The 15,270-nt window shown below is 42.7% G+C and overlaps 2 protein-coding genes across 2 annotated transcripts; one reads left to right on the forward strand and one right to left on the reverse strand.

Moving 5' to 3' along the window:
* Positions 1-534: 534 nt before the first annotated feature.
* bcs1l (BC1 (ubiquinol-cytochrome c reductase) synthesis-like) lies at positions 535-4,398 on the reverse strand. Its single transcript, XM_069663453.1, has 7 exons — positions 3,654-4,398; positions 2,549-2,688; positions 2,233-2,427; positions 1,670-1,733; positions 1,382-1,554; positions 1,000-1,117; positions 535-905 (listed from the first exon to the last, which is right to left on the reverse strand). The coding sequence occupies exons 1-7, from the start codon at positions 3,971-3,973 to the stop codon at positions 653-655; spliced, it is 1,263 nt and encodes a 420-aa protein (XP_069519554.1). The 5' UTR covers positions 3,974-4,398; the 3' UTR covers positions 535-652.
* A 1,825-nt stretch (positions 4,399-6,223) lies between these two features.
* On the forward strand, positions 6,224-15,247 carry znf142 (zinc finger protein 142). Its single transcript, XM_069663628.1, has 7 exons — positions 6,224-6,386; positions 6,574-6,792; positions 7,685-8,506; positions 8,634-8,811; positions 9,880-12,760; positions 13,531-13,636; positions 14,161-15,247. The coding sequence occupies exons 1-7, from the start codon at positions 6,239-6,241 to the stop codon at positions 14,697-14,699; spliced, it is 4,893 nt and encodes a 1,630-aa protein (XP_069519729.1). The 5' UTR covers positions 6,224-6,238; the 3' UTR covers positions 14,700-15,247.
* Positions 15,248-15,270: the final 23 nt, after the last annotated feature.

A 15,270-nucleotide genomic window follows, 5' to 3' on the forward strand; every position in this document is an offset into this window, starting at 1 on the left:
CTCAGAGACTTCTATAGAAGCTAACTTCTTTTGCAACCATTTGGAGTCACCTCCTGCTGGCCATGAGAAAGAATGAAGGTTTAAGGACCTTATGCGTTAACTTCACTCTTGAAACCACAGGCTGCATTTCCCAGGCCAGGCGCCATGATGAAGTAACTGAGGGGGAGGTGAAAAAAAGTGAGGCAAACCTTTTCATATTGTTAAACAGTAGGTTATCTTCCTGCTTTGCCTATTTCTGCATTTTTCCCATCCTGGTGGTGACAATTAGGTGTTTGGTTTTGTTTTCTAGGTAAGAACAGTTCCCTACTTTAGATTTTCCTTGCCTTTGTGCGTCATTATAATCAATAGGTATATTTAGGCTGTGGCTATAATTACAGTAGGTATAATTATGGCTGTGGCTGCTATTATCCTGGATGTGCAGTGTATTTTGTTGGGGGGAGGGGGGTTCTCTGCTGTTTATGTTTTGTTTGTATTATATCTGTGTTCTAGAAAAGAGCAACAAATATATCTTCAAAAAAATCTATTTATCTGGAATCCATCATTGTCTGCATTCAGTTCTTACCAAAGTACAGTAAGTGACTAAAAAACATTTACCAATGTTTCTCATGTTTCTCTTTATTTGGTCACGTGTCCTCAAAACACCTTCCAGCTGTTATCCATGTATTTGGGCAACATTGTCTATAGATCCTGCAGGGTCCATTTTGTGCAGCAGTAAGTGTCCTTGCACCTGAGCAGCACTGATCTCAGAGTGTGTGGCCAACGCTTGCTTAGCAAACCGCTCTGCTTCAGAGGCGGGCTCGTCTGGGTAGAACCTCCGGAACATCTGTGCAAGCTGCCCCTGAGTGCAATGCCCGATGTACTGCTTCAGATCAACACGGCCGGGTCGGATCAACGCTGCATCTAACCTGTGTCCAGGGATTACGAGCAAGAATGGCAGTTAAATGAACTGAAAATACACCTAAATGTTTGTTAAAAAAAACATTTGCTCTTTTAAAGTACCTGTCAATGAAGTTGGTGGTCATAAAAACTATTCTGGCCTCAGATGAAGCCACTCCGTCCAGAGAATTAAGCAGGCCGCTAAAGGTGAGTCGTCCCATTCCCTGGAAGGCCATAGGGTCTGAAAGTCAAAGACAAAGAGGATTTAAAACAGAATGAAACACAAAAACAGAGTCTGTTAAAACAACCACAGCTTTAGTGTGATCTCAGAAGTGGATTTTAACTTGTTTACGCCACAAAATATAATACTTTGTGAGTTCATGTAAAAACAGGGACAGAAATGTAATGTTTAATCACATCTGTAAGGTGGAAGCATGTAAAAGCCCAATTTTAAAATTTAGCCTCTTTTTATGAAACCATTTGTTGGCCTTTCTCTGCTACTCACTCTCTGTGGGAAGCAGATCTCTGCTCACAAACGCTGCATCTACATCCTCCAGCAGTATGATGCTCTGCTGCGGAGCCACACTCAGGAGGTGGTTCAGACGGTCATCTGACAGGGATCGATCACTCAGACTCATCAGACAGATGCTGTAGCCCAGCTCGCCCGCCAAGGCCGTGCTGAAATATAACAATAAGTCACAAAAAGATGAAATTGGACACATTTGACATACAGTCTGTCTTTCAATCAAAGAGATTCTAAACAGCAAAGCTAGGACTTCCTAAGCAGACTCACATAAAGCTGCTCTTTCCACACCCAGGAGGACCGTACAGAAGATATCCTCTTCTGTAGGGGATGCCTGCAGAGACCAATAAAAAATGTCATATTGATGACAATCACAGAATATCTTGCTTTTCAAAACAGGCAATCAGGCAACCTGGCTTTCATGTTTTTTTTATTAAGATTTTTGTTTCGCAATTTTATATTTAGTTTCTTGTTTATTGTACAGATATTTTATTGTTCCCTTGTATTGCAGTTTAGAGCAGGGACTGCCAAGATGACGCATTCAAGCGCATGATTAAAACATGGTTAAACTGCACTCTCACAGGACTACAAATCTTTTGGGCAACGCTCTTCTCTATTCTCAAATTTGAGAAGTTCCAGTGAATGCAACATCAAGACAGACTTTTTTTTGTTTCACAAGCATTGCTTTCAGAACTAATTACAATAATAAGAATCATGATACAAAAACATGAATTAGAAAATCAGGTAATACAAAGTAAATACTCAAAGACAACTTCCATACATCCTGATTATACAGATACTGGTGGCACTTTGCTGCAAGCAGTATATTGTACCTCTGTCTGTGTACCACTTTGGGTTTCCGATGAACTCCTTCACGTCATCTACGATTTTTTCACCAACGCCCTCCTCCAGGACCACAGAGCTGAGGGGTCTGCGTCGCCGAGGAAACCCAAAGGGCCTCCACTCTGCACCCATGGCTGTGTACATCACTGTCCGGCCCTCTTCCTGCTTCAGGGCCAGTTCTCTTGCTGCAAAACATGATTGACAACTGCCGTTAACGGATTTAAAAGAGTCACAGTGCAGGTCAAATTCATTGCAGCTCTCATACAGTACTGCCAGTATGAACTATCGATCTGTGTAAACTTTTACCTTCTTGTAAGATATTGAAGAAAATCTGTCTGTCTCTGCCTAAAGCAGTGAAGGTCACAGACTCCCACGGGGTCCCAGTGTGAAGATCCACCATCTGCTTCTCTCTGGTCCTCTCCACCCTGATCCACTTCCTCCCGTACCTGAAGACCACAATGGTTACCAGTGTCAGAAGCTGTACTGTTACCAGAAGACAGTATTTGTCAAGTTACATTAACAAATGTCATATTATCTCTGTAGTTTTTATGCCGTACATCCTTAACCTGGTGTATCTTGAAAACGTGGGACATCAGTTTGTTCAAGGAAATTTTCAGTATTTATTTTTTTAAGTATATTAGAGGTCTAAATGACTAATGGGTACAAAAAGTGTTGGAATAGTTTCTGTAGATTGCTTCTGCCTGCAGCTGCAAAACATGCCGTAATGGCTGCAATGTAATCCTTTGGGGCAAATGCACCTGGTCAAAGTTTGTCTAGCAAAAGTGCTTTGTTTCCCCACTGGGCCCGACAGAAAGGTTCCCTACGGAGAGAGACCTCGTTGTTAAGGCAAGACACTTTCTCCTCACCAGATATAGCTGTGGCATTGTTCTCATCAAAGCCCCCAGACTTAATTGACAATTACAGTAATTTTACCTTGTATAGATTAGGAAACGCTGGTCTACTGCTTCCATAAGTGATGTGTGTTATTGTGTGACTTTAGTGTTATAAATGGTTAGTTCAGATCCAACACACACCCCATTTGTGTAAGACACAACACAACACAACACAACACAACACAACAAATAACTGACTAGCTGTACCTCTTATCTCTTATGATTTTGTCCTGTAGATGCATAAATGGTAATTTTTAACAAATCTCACCCTGCTTTCCTCACTTTAAATTTCTGCCCTGGAAAATGTAAACAAAGGCAGCATGCATTTAACCTACCCCCAGCCAGCAGTTTCAGGCATTCAAAATAACTTCATAGAAATAATTGAGCTTGTCGCTGATGGTCTGGTTTGTTTTCGTAGGTCATATAGAGTAATCATAATTAATTTCAGTCTGTTTCATAACCAGCAAAAAACTCCTCACAGGAGCTTTAAAAAAGTATATTATGAGAAGCCGTCTAACCAGATAATGTGGTTCCCAGGACTTGGATGGAAGTCAAACTGCGTTTGAACTCGTCCACTCTCGTGTGCCAGGTAAGAGGTCTCTACGCTCAGGTGCTGGGTGTGCCTGGCATGCTTGGTGATCCAGCTCAGCAGCCAGTGGTAGCTCTTATCCCTGCTGGGGACCTCCAGAGTGATCATATAGTGCCTGCGGAAGAATATCATGCCCACCTGGGCACCTTTCCTGGCTACTGCCAACGCTGTCCCAATCCCAACCAGTCCAAAGCCAGCCCCAAAATAAGGATTGTCCTTCAGGCCGTCCAGAAAGTCTGACAGGGGCATGTTGCTGATATCTGCAAAGCCTCTAGTGGAATCAGACTATATACTTTGTCTTTGAAGGAGCACAGAGCTACACAAAAGGTGCTCACTCATTTAATCTGTGGCATTCCAGACTTTTTGGAGGTGTGAAATCCGTCAGTAGCTCAAGACTATCTGCCAATACAGAGAATCGTGCAATGTTACAGCACTCTAACAGTGAGTGCTAGTTTCTAATGATACATCCGGTCATTTTAAATAGCCTACTACTTTAAATTTGACATGCCTTCATTGTCTTAATTTTATTCCGCTCTTTTGGAGGTTATCCGCGTTTTCAGTAGACACTGTTTCTTTTTAAAAAACAATGTTCAGCAAGGTAAAATCCTCATGCGTTCAATGTGTAAACATCATGGTAAATATGCTACATATGGTGCAGCAGTGGCAGCGACCTCTACTACACTTCCTGTGTTTGACAAATATGATTCCGACTCGTCGCCCGCCCTCAGACATTCGTTCCTCCTTTCTGTTAGTAATATCTGGTAACATCATTTCTTTGCAAGTTAAGGAAAAATCGAACTTAAATAATTATGTGTGTTTGTAATATAGTATTTGCATGTTGCTGCAGACAGCACGGACCACAATAACAGCAGGAATCGCTGCCCGAAACTGTGACTATGGAGCAGTTTGCGACAAAATATCTCAAGAAGCTAACGTTAGCTCAACCAAGCTAACGTTAGCAGCGTTAATTTATATGGACACCAGTTTTTTTATTGTCATTAAAAGTAAGTGAAACCTCGGCTTTGATCGCCCAGTGTGAATTAAGACAGTCCTGTAGGTCCAAGTAAAGATGAGTACAGTTGAGAGTGGATACTGTTAAACCGATAGTCGTTGATTTTCTGTTTATCAGATAGAAAGGACATTGGAAACTCAGGCAGTAGGTTGAAATTATTGTTACAGCAGTTTTGCAGTTTAAATGAAATATTATTTAGACTGGTGGCATTACTGCAAGCATGGAAGATATCGAATCAGCCAGTAAATATGAAAATAAATAAAGGCCTACCCTTTAAAGTGGAAAGACTATCAGTTCCACTGAGTGTTACTATTACTGTTTATTCTACAGCTCCCTCACTGCAAAGATATGACTATTTGAAAGCATGGGCAAGAATTTCAGTGTTTCATTAACAATAAATTTGATGCATAATATGTACAAATTGTGTCTGGTTATATGCCTATAAACTGGTGGTGAAATCTGTTGAAGAAGAAGGTATACTATAATAATCCCCATGGGGAAATTCAATGTTTTCACCCTGTTGTTATTACAAACATGCTACACAAACATAGGCCCGAAATACACACACATGCACAAACAGGACCCTATGGACATGTACTAATAGAGACATGTCAGAGTGAGGAGGCTGCAAATGGATTGCGATAATTGCACATTTTAAAATCTTATTTTAGTGAAAGTCTCACAATATAAAGAACACACCACCATATGCACACAATTTTCATTTATCACAGTCCCTATATTATCCAACATCGTAGCACTACTTTATCTGCAGTCTGAGCGAAGGACTTTGCCTATATCATAAAAAAAGAAGAAAAATACAACCTATGTATGTTAATGATTAAATAAAATTGAAAGTGTGTTTTAATCATTTTTACTGCGTCACAAAACAAAATGTTGTAATTCGAGTTTTTCGATATTTTCTTAGAGCCCTAGTTTATATAGAGATAAAAATTTGGTGAAATTTCTACAGCCTCTAATAACTCACTCACAGCTAACTCATCTGTCAATAAAATCTTTTACTGTATGATGTATTATATGTTCATATAAGTATAATATGGAATTGATATATCAATTTGATATGTTTATATAAAAGTCTGTTATGCCCCTTTTTAAACTGTCACATTGTAACTAACATTGTAATGTGCTCTGTCTTTTCAGACACAATGGAGACAGTAGAACCTCCTCGATGTGAAAGATGTGGACAGAGTTTTTCAGACAGCGGCTTGTTGGCTTCTCACCTCTGTACAGAAAGGTTGACCACTCCATCCTGTAAGAGACAGTTGGGAAACTACAAATGCTCTCAATGCAGTGAAGCTTTTTCCAAGCCTGGTGTCCTAAAACGCCACTTCAAAACCACCCACAGTGGACATGACCCTAAAGGCCCATTCCCCTGCACTGAGCACGGCTGCCAGTTCAGCAGCACAGACCATCGGGAATATCAAACCCACTTGATGTCCACACACAGTCTCACTCTTGTTCCTTGCACCCTTCGGTCCTGCAAAATGTCATTTGTCACACAGGAGGAGATGGAGAGACACATGCGTGGCCACATGCCCTTCGGCTGCTCTCAGTGTCAGTTTGTCTGTCAAAATGAAAAATACCTGAGTGACCACCTCCGGGAGCACAACCATCTGACAACCTTCACTCAAGGTAAACAGAAAGTTAGAAGTTGTTGTTTTGATACACAAATACAAGATTCTGGTCTGTCTTTACTTTAAACCTGTTTTTAAACCTTTTTTAACGGAGCTCAGGTTTGATTTTGTTTGCCAGAGCTGTACTGCTCTGTTGCTATTCAAAGGTACCTTTTTAAAATCACATTTGGCATATCTGTTCATAGAGGGTGAGACTGCAGCCACAGCTGAATGCCCTGATGGGAGCCTTCAGCCTCAGGTGTCTGGAAGGCCAAAAAGAAAACTGAAATCCATCCCAGCATCATCGCTACCAGAAGACAGGAACGAGGAAGAGCCTGAGAGGCAAAGGGACAACATTAAACGAGTGAGAAAGGAAGCGGAAAGAGACAAACCTTCAGTGGATCCTGGACCACAGCCATCCAAAGGTGTGTACGTCAAGTTTATTTAAAATGATAAAGCGTAGAGAGGAGGCGAGAGGAGACCAAAACAGCTCAAATGTGTTGCAAAAATACCTATAATTAAAGCAAAACATTAATCAGGATAAGAAATACTTTATTTATCCCCAAGGGGAAGTTCTGGTGTTAGGTAGAAATATACAGCATAAAGAATATAGGAGATATATATAGCAGTTAACAATATGTCACATATGTGCATTATATATACAATAAAATAAGAAATAAAGATTAAATGCTGAGAAATTGATATACTATAATGTAATTTTAATTAGAAATGTCAAAATAAAAGTTAAATACAAAATTAGAGTTACATGCAAAAGGAGTTATTTACAAAATGAACAGTATAAGGCAGTGTTTATGTCAAAGTATTGCAGACAGGAGCAGCTGTAACAGGCTGCACGTGCAGTGGGCACATGCACACTAATTAGCAAAGATCATGTGAAGGAGATAAGTAACATTGATTATTGACGCTGTGCATGGATCCCAGTGACTGGTGGGCTTCACCAGCGCCACAACGGTTTTAAAGCTTTTGGTGCTTTGGACTAGACGAACACTGTGGCATCTACTGGCATTTAAAATTCGGAGCAGGACTTCATGACTGGGGCCGAAGCACCGGCCACACCTCACTGATATTTGTTTTCATCTCCTAGCACATTTCAGCAACACAAGTCCAATAGACCTTTGTGTTATATAAATTATCTGATTACTTATAGTATGACATTTCACTCACTATCAGGTGGAAACGTTCACATACTTCTGTCAAACTGAATGAAGAATGATAAATACATATTTCCAATGTGTGAAAAAACAAACATACTTCCTTTTATGATAAACTTTTATTTTGTATCTTCTTGTCCATCAGAGTACCTTGCAGAGGGAGCAGAGCACATCTATCGCACACACACCTGCCCCAAGTGTCGCCGCTGCTTTAAGATGCGCTCCCACCTGCAGGAGCACCTGCACCTACACTTTCCTGACCCCAGTCTGCAGTGTCCCACCTGCAAGCGCTACTTCACCAGCAAGAGCAAACTACGCATCCATCGACTCCGCGAGGCCGGTGATAAGATCCACCGGTGCCACTTGTGTGATTATTCTGCCGTGGAGAAAAACGCAATCCGACGCCACCTTGCAAGTGTGCACCCTGCAGAAAATGATGATAACAGTCAGAGCTATCCTTGCCCCACCTGTGGTCAGAGCTTCCACCAGAGCAGGTTGCTTAAAGCTCACATGAAGACACACAACACCCTGTCAGATAACAAGCTGGTGTCCTGCTTCCAAGATGGTTGTTCTTTCCAGAGCTCCTCACACAAAGAACTTCTTAAACACACTGTGGAGGTGCACGGGGTCACAGCTGTAGAGTGTCGACATCATGCCTGTGAGGCCGTCTTTCAAAATGAGACGGCCATGCAGGTGCACTATCGCACCACACACCTCGCCTACCACTGCTCGCAGTGTGACTTCTCCTGCTCCAATAAAGCCCTCTTCCTCCAGCACCAGCGTCAGGGTCACCCAGGAAACGACAAGCTTTGCTGTGACTTCTGCTCCTTTGTCACATTTAACCCCGTGGAGTTTGAGCAGCATGTCGGACACCTGCACGCCAACGAGAAGATCCACCGCTGCTCTCAGTGCAGCTTTGTGACATCGCACAAGCGTGGCCTGAAGCGACACATGCTGATGCACAGTGGTGAGGAGGGAGTAGGATTTGAATGTTGTGATGCAATATCTTGGTTGTGGTATTATTTTTGGGTGGCTCTTGTAAGAGTTACTACTTTTGGAACAGCTTCTCCTAATAAACTTTATTTGTGTTACAGGTGAGAAGCCCCACAAGTGTAGCGTGTGTGACTTCAGGTGCCGAGATGAGTCCTACCTCTCCAAACATATGCTCACTCACTCTGACAACAAGAACTTCATGTGTGCTGAATGTGGATATGTCACTAAATGGAAACACTATCTGACGGTCCATATGAGGAAACATGCTGGAGACCTCAGGTAGATGTTCCTCATACATGTACAGTTATGTTTTCTTCTTGGTATTGGTTCAGCACTGCTGGGGATACACAGAATTATCAATAAATTATAATGCATTTTAAAGGAGAAGTTCGGTATTTTTAAACCTGAGCCCTATTTTTACAAATTTTGGGGTTGAAATGACTCATAGGAACAAAAACTTTTGGAATCGGTCCAGTACATGTCCTCCGTGAGCCGCGATATGGCCGCAATGGCTGCAACATAATCCCCCGGGGCAAAGCACGTCCACTGAAAGTGCTTGTTTTTGCCAATGACAGGCTCAGATTGTAACTCCAGGTGTCCGACAACATTACAGAAATGATCCCTCCAAAGATCGTCCTTTTTCTAAAGAGTAAGATCATTTTTGTGTAACCAGAAGCAGAAGTCTCGCTCTGACATCTCGCGGCTGGTGAGATGTTACCGGAACAGGACGGTGGAAACGTGAGTTAGAGTTGGAGAGAGATTTTGGTAGAGGCTGTTGTGTTGGTGTACAGAAAGCTCTGCCTGTTGCCCCTCTCCCTCTCTCCTCGTTCTCTCTTCAATTTCTAAGAGCTCTTCGTCAGTATACTCTACCTCAAATAAATAAGGACGACCATCGAATTCAAATGCCTCATCTTCATCGTTGAAATCATGTAAATATTCAGCCATGGCTTTTGAAATATATACTTCCTGGCAGTCCTCTGGGTAAACGAATCCCCTCTCCAACTCTAACTCACGTTTCCACCGTCCTGTTCAGATAACATCTCACCAGCCGTGAGATTTCAGAGCGAGACTCCTTGCACGAGATTCTGGAAAAACAAGGAATTATGCAGTTTTCACGTTTCACTGTGAACAATACCCGACCTTTGGTGCTGCTGATCTGCTCTTAAAATGTTCATTTCTTAGAAGTTTGTCCAAAGCATGTGGTAATCATTTAGATTGTATGAAGGACATATTGTAGGAAAGTGTGCAGAGGTCATCTCTCTGCTTTGTATATGAAGTGGGAACACAGGTGCAGAAGTCTATGTTCCCTTTTGTTGTTGTGACTAAACTTCCTGTGTCCTCTCCCAGGTATCAGTGTGATCAGTGCTCCTACCGCTGTCACCGCATGGACCAACTCAACAGCCACAAATTACGACATCAGGCCAAATCGCTCATGTGTGAGATCTGTGCTTATGCCTGCAAGCGCAAATACGAGCTCCGTAATCACATGTTGGCCAAACACTCTGGAGAGGAGAAACAGCTGTCTGTCTACAAGTGCAAATACTGCACATACACTACCTGCTACAGACAAGCCCTGCAAAACCACGAGAACTGCAAACATACCAAGCTCAAAGAGTTTCGATGTGCGCTCTGCTTCTATTCCTCCTTCAGTAGCATCAGCCTCTTCCTGCACAAGAGGAAGACTCACGGGTACGTACCAGGAGACAAAGCATGGCTCGAGAACTATGCAGCAAGAGAGAAGGAGAGGAACTCTTCTGAGTTCTTGCAGGACTTTTACAATAAGCCTGTAGCAGCTGAAGAGCAGTCTGAACAATCCACTTCGGAAGGACCTCCATCAGCTCAAAGAGAACAGTCAGATCTTTCTGGCTCAGCAGATCAAAGTGGCAGCAAAGAAACTGCAACTGGTTCCAAATCTGTGGATGTTTTTGATGTCGTTTCTCAGGAGGTTGTTAATGAAGGTAATTCAGATGTTCCTCCATCTGTGAACAGTCCAGAGGAGTACTGTACTCTTGTTTTAACAACATTGTCAACCACTGACTACCAACATGAAGGAGAAAATTGTGCAAATCAAAGTCCGAGTGTACCCAGTTTAAATTGTGATGGATCCAACCTTTCACATGAAAAAGACCTCTCTACATCTTCATCAGAAGAAAACGACGTAGCAATGGAAGATTCAGATTGTCAACAAAGTGACATTGAAGAAAACTATGGGCCTTTGAATGATACAAGTCAACCAGTTGAAGCTGCAGAGTGTCAGACTCAAACTCCTGAGGTAGAGAATGATGAGGGTACAATCAGTTCCTCTTTTCCATCGGAGCACAATCATCCTTTAGGACCTGAGATCCGCCTGGAAGCGATGAAGAAGCACGACAAGGACCAAGCAGAAGCCATGGTTCTGGAGGGGCGGGTGCAGATGCTTGTGGTGCCAGCTAAAGAGGTTTATCGCTGCGACAACTGCTCTTATGTTACCAGTAAGGAGACAACTTTGAAGTACCACCGCCAGGCTGTGTGCCATGGCAGGAAAAAGGGACACAAGTGCCAGGCATGTGGTGCACAGTTCAAACAGAAACGAGGCCTTGACAGCCACCTTGCAAAGAAGTGCCCAGCAGTTCAGCGAAAAACAAGGACCTTTGTTGGTATTTCAAATACATGTTCTGCTACAGAAGGAAACTCTGCTGTCGGCCAGGAAGGATCCAAACAGCTAGATGAGGGAGCAAATTCCAGTCAGAATAAACTTGTATCTTTACAAAATCAGACTTGCATGGAATCAAATGATCAGATACTTCAACAGCAAGGAGAAGAAGGAGAAGTCCATAATGCTTCTACATCCACTGATTCCAGAAACCTGCAAAGTAAAATACAGAGAAAGAAGCTTTCAAGACTTGCGAAAAAGCAACCAAAAAGTTCATTTTCCTCATTTTCCAGTAACAAACATGCTAATGTTCCAGTTCAGTCCTTTTACTTTAAGAAAGATGGGAAATTTCAGTGCAAGCTGTGCAAATTTTCATCAGTCAAGCTTGCGACAGTTGAAAGGCACCTCTCATCCTGCAAAAACATCTTAAGGAAAAGAGAGAAACAGATCATTGTAGGAGGGGATGGCAAGGATGGCAACGAGTCTGTCAAAGAAAAACAGGACTTTATGGAGAAGTACAATGACCGAACTGGGAACGACTCTGAGGAAAGCTTTTCTTGTCCAAGCTGTGCATTTAAGTGCAGTAAGACAAGACAATTAGACAGCCATAAAAAGAAAGGCTGCTTGAAGTCAGATGAAGTCCAGTGCGGTGTCCACAACAAAAAGAAGTCCAATGTTTCTTCACCTAAAGGTTTGCATTGCCAGCAGTGCTCTTTCACCTGTAAACAGGAACGATGCATGGCACAACATGTTGCGCTCAAACACAAAGGTGCACGACCCCACCGTTGTAGATATTGTCCCTTTAGCACCACAAGGCGCTATCGTTTGGAAGAGCACGAGTCTCTGCACACAGGAATTGGTCGTCACAGCTGTGATATATGCGATAAGACCTTTGGGACTCTGACCAAACTCCGTCAGCACAAGATGCGCATCCACGATAAGCAGCCATCACACTTCTGCTCCCTGTGTGACTTCAGCGGATACACGCTCGACGATGTACGGCGACACAATCTCAGATGCCACACGGGGGAGTTACACCACGCTTGCACTCATTGTGATGCTCAGTTTAGCTCAGAAGTTGCACTAAGAAACCACTGTAAACGTGTGCACCAGCTCCAGGTCTGTTTCTCATGTAAGCAGTGTGACTACACGAGCAGCAGCGAGGCCGCGCTGAAGAGCCACCAAGAGAGCAAGCACACGCAGGTGAAGTGCACCACCTGCCAGGAGAGTTTTGAGACAAAGGAAAGCCTTGAGATCCATCAGAGAACCCACCTGGCTCATCAGTGTCAGCTGTGCCCCTTTGCTGCCAAAACAAAGCAGCTGTTAGCTCACCACCTTCTGACCGCACACGAGGAGGGGTCTCCTGAGGAAAAGCCTCTCAGGTGCAGCGCCTGTCAGTTTGCTTGCAGGCACCAGCTGGTGTTGGAGCAGCACCTGCGTTCACACGGAGGTAAGCGTCTGTACAAATGCACAGACTGCGAGTATTCAACGCGGAACAAGCAGAAGATCACGTGGCATATTCGTATACACACCGGGGAGAAGCCGTACAGCTGCGAGCAGTGCAGTTACACCTGCACGGATCCGTCCAGGCTGAAGGTAAGATTGAGGTAGATAGGATTCAATTGCTCAGACATTAAGTCATTTTTTTCTTTCTTACTTATTAAAGAGTTTATTTTTGTGTCAGTAGAAAGAAATGCTGGCTAATATGTCGTCATATTTTTAAAAGCAGCATTTCAACATTTCAGGAAATATGAGTTTGACCTGGTTCTGAAAAATACAAGACAGTCAGCCCTCCAGCACCACTACAACAGACTAATTAACATGTAATGTCTTGTTCAAGTGTCATAACACATTTTAGTTTTATGGGGGTTATGTGCCAAAGACTCCAGGAGTCTGTCTCGGTAAGATCAGGAGTCAGAATTCCTGCCCGCACACATTATTGCTATGTTATTATAATGTAATTTAGTGCGGCCAGTAAACAGCTACACAACATATTTACACACTGGTTTTTGTGAAAAATGAAATCTAATATAATCAGTGAGCTTTGCTAGCTGTTGGCCTCTGTTTTCAGGAGTAATGTGAAGCTAATGTAACCTGCTGCTTGCCGTCATGGAAAGACATCTGAGTGGAATGAATCTTATCTAACCTTTGCAGAGAAATAAGTGTGTTTTCCAAATGTAAAATTTCTTTAACTGGCAGCAAGGACAAATGTGTTTCCACCTCATTACAACAGTTTCTCACATCAGTCGGAGCGTGAAGAATAACATCAGGCTGAATAAGTGTTCCTACAGTAAGAGTACACTACCACAACATATAAAGTCCCTCCACTTACTTTTTCTTTTGTTTCCTCATACATTTTCACACAGCTTCACATGAGAGTTCACCGAGAGGAGAAGAAGTATCTTTGTCCAGAGTGCGGCTACAAGTGCAAGTGGGCGACTCAGCTAAAGTACCACATGACCAAACATACAGGTATCAGACAAAAAGGTTGAGGATTATACTTAAATATACTGTTTATACTATATGATTAGTCGAATAATCAATTATTTGAGTGAATAAATTTAATTGCCAGCTATTGTTGTAATCAATTAATGGTTTGAGTCATTTTTCATGCAAAAATATCAAACATTTGTTCCAACACTGGTTCCTGATTCAAAAACTACAGAAGAGTCTTTTGATTTTGGACTGCTGGTTAGACAATTCAACAGGAATTTTTAAAAGCAATTAATCAATTAATTGCGCAAATAATCAGAATATTAATCAGTAATGTAAATAATTGGTAATTACAGCCCTAGTGGACTTGAACTGAAAAAATCTGCCTCTACAAGCAGGGCCCCTCTCTCTGCAAAAACAGATACCATCCCACCAATAAGAGGCAGGATATTGATACACTTTTGGCTTGCACAATTGTGTTTGATTTTCACCTGTTGGATCACTCATAAACGATGCTTGCCAAGTATAGTTAATAAATAACAAACACATGTATTTGTTTGCAGGGGACAAGCCGTACGCCTGTGATGAGTGTGATTACCGCACCAACAGGGCCGATGCTCTCCGTGCCCACCGGGACACGCAGCACTGCGACCAGCGCCCTTACGTCTGCGAGAAATGCGGCAAAGCCTTCAAGACTAGTTTTGTCCTGAAGACCCACCAGCGCCAGCACAGCGACGACCGCCCGTACACGTGCGGCCTGTGCAACAAGGCCTTCCGGTGGCCGGCTGGTCTCAGACATCACTACCTCTCGCACACCAAGCAGCAGCCTTTCCACTGTCGCCACTGCTCCTACAGGGCCAAACAGAAGTTCCAGGTGGTGAAACATTTAAAGAGGCACCATCCAGAGGTACCAGCAGAGCAGGGGGTGGTGAGGGACTCTGAGGCGGGGAGCCTGACTCTGAAGGAGGCCCTGCAGGGGACGCTGGAGGAGAGAGGGGCAGAGGAGGAGGAGGAGGAGGAGGAGGATGAAGAGGAGACAGCTGATAAGGTGCAGAAGGTCGTGGAAGAGGTTGTGCAGAGAGGGGAAGACAGCGAGACATAAGAGATCGCAGTGGAATGTAAATCCTATAATTGCCAAAATTGAGTTATTAGGGACATATCTTTTAATATTTATAATTGACTGCTTTATTTTATTCTACTGTAAGGTACTATTAAAACTCAATAGTGCGTATTATGTGAGATAATGTAGATGAAAAGCAGGGTTTGTTGTTTGATGACACATTGAAAAGAAAATATTTTTTAGTACTTTTGATATTTGTTTATGATGAATAACTAGAGGATATATTTTTCTAACTTTAATGTCATGGTATCTCATGTTACAGTTTTTGTATGTTTTCCAAATAATTGGTTATTTAAAGGGGGAGTGTTATGCTAATTTCAAGCTTCATATTTCACTCTGTGATACCTGTGGAGTAGCTTAGCATAATTTACAGTTAAAAAAACTCCTCACTTTTCTCACCCTGGTGCTCTGTGCAGGCCCTCGTACAGTCAGTTCTGTCCCTTTAAGAAACCCCGCCCCCTACAAGCTCACTGCCTTCTGATTGGCCAGCTCTCCGAAGCCTGCTGAGGCTGCACTTTGTGACGTCACAAAATTCAAAGAAAAAACAATCATG

Source organism: Semicossyphus pulcher, unplaced genomic scaffold, assembly GCF_022749685.1.
Source record: "Semicossyphus pulcher isolate SPU_LCO1_2020_fin unplaced genomic scaffold, fSemPul1.0.p SCAF_15, whole genome shotgun sequence".
Taxonomy (NCBI): domain Eukaryota; kingdom Metazoa; phylum Chordata; class Actinopteri; order Labriformes; family Labridae; genus Semicossyphus; species Semicossyphus pulcher.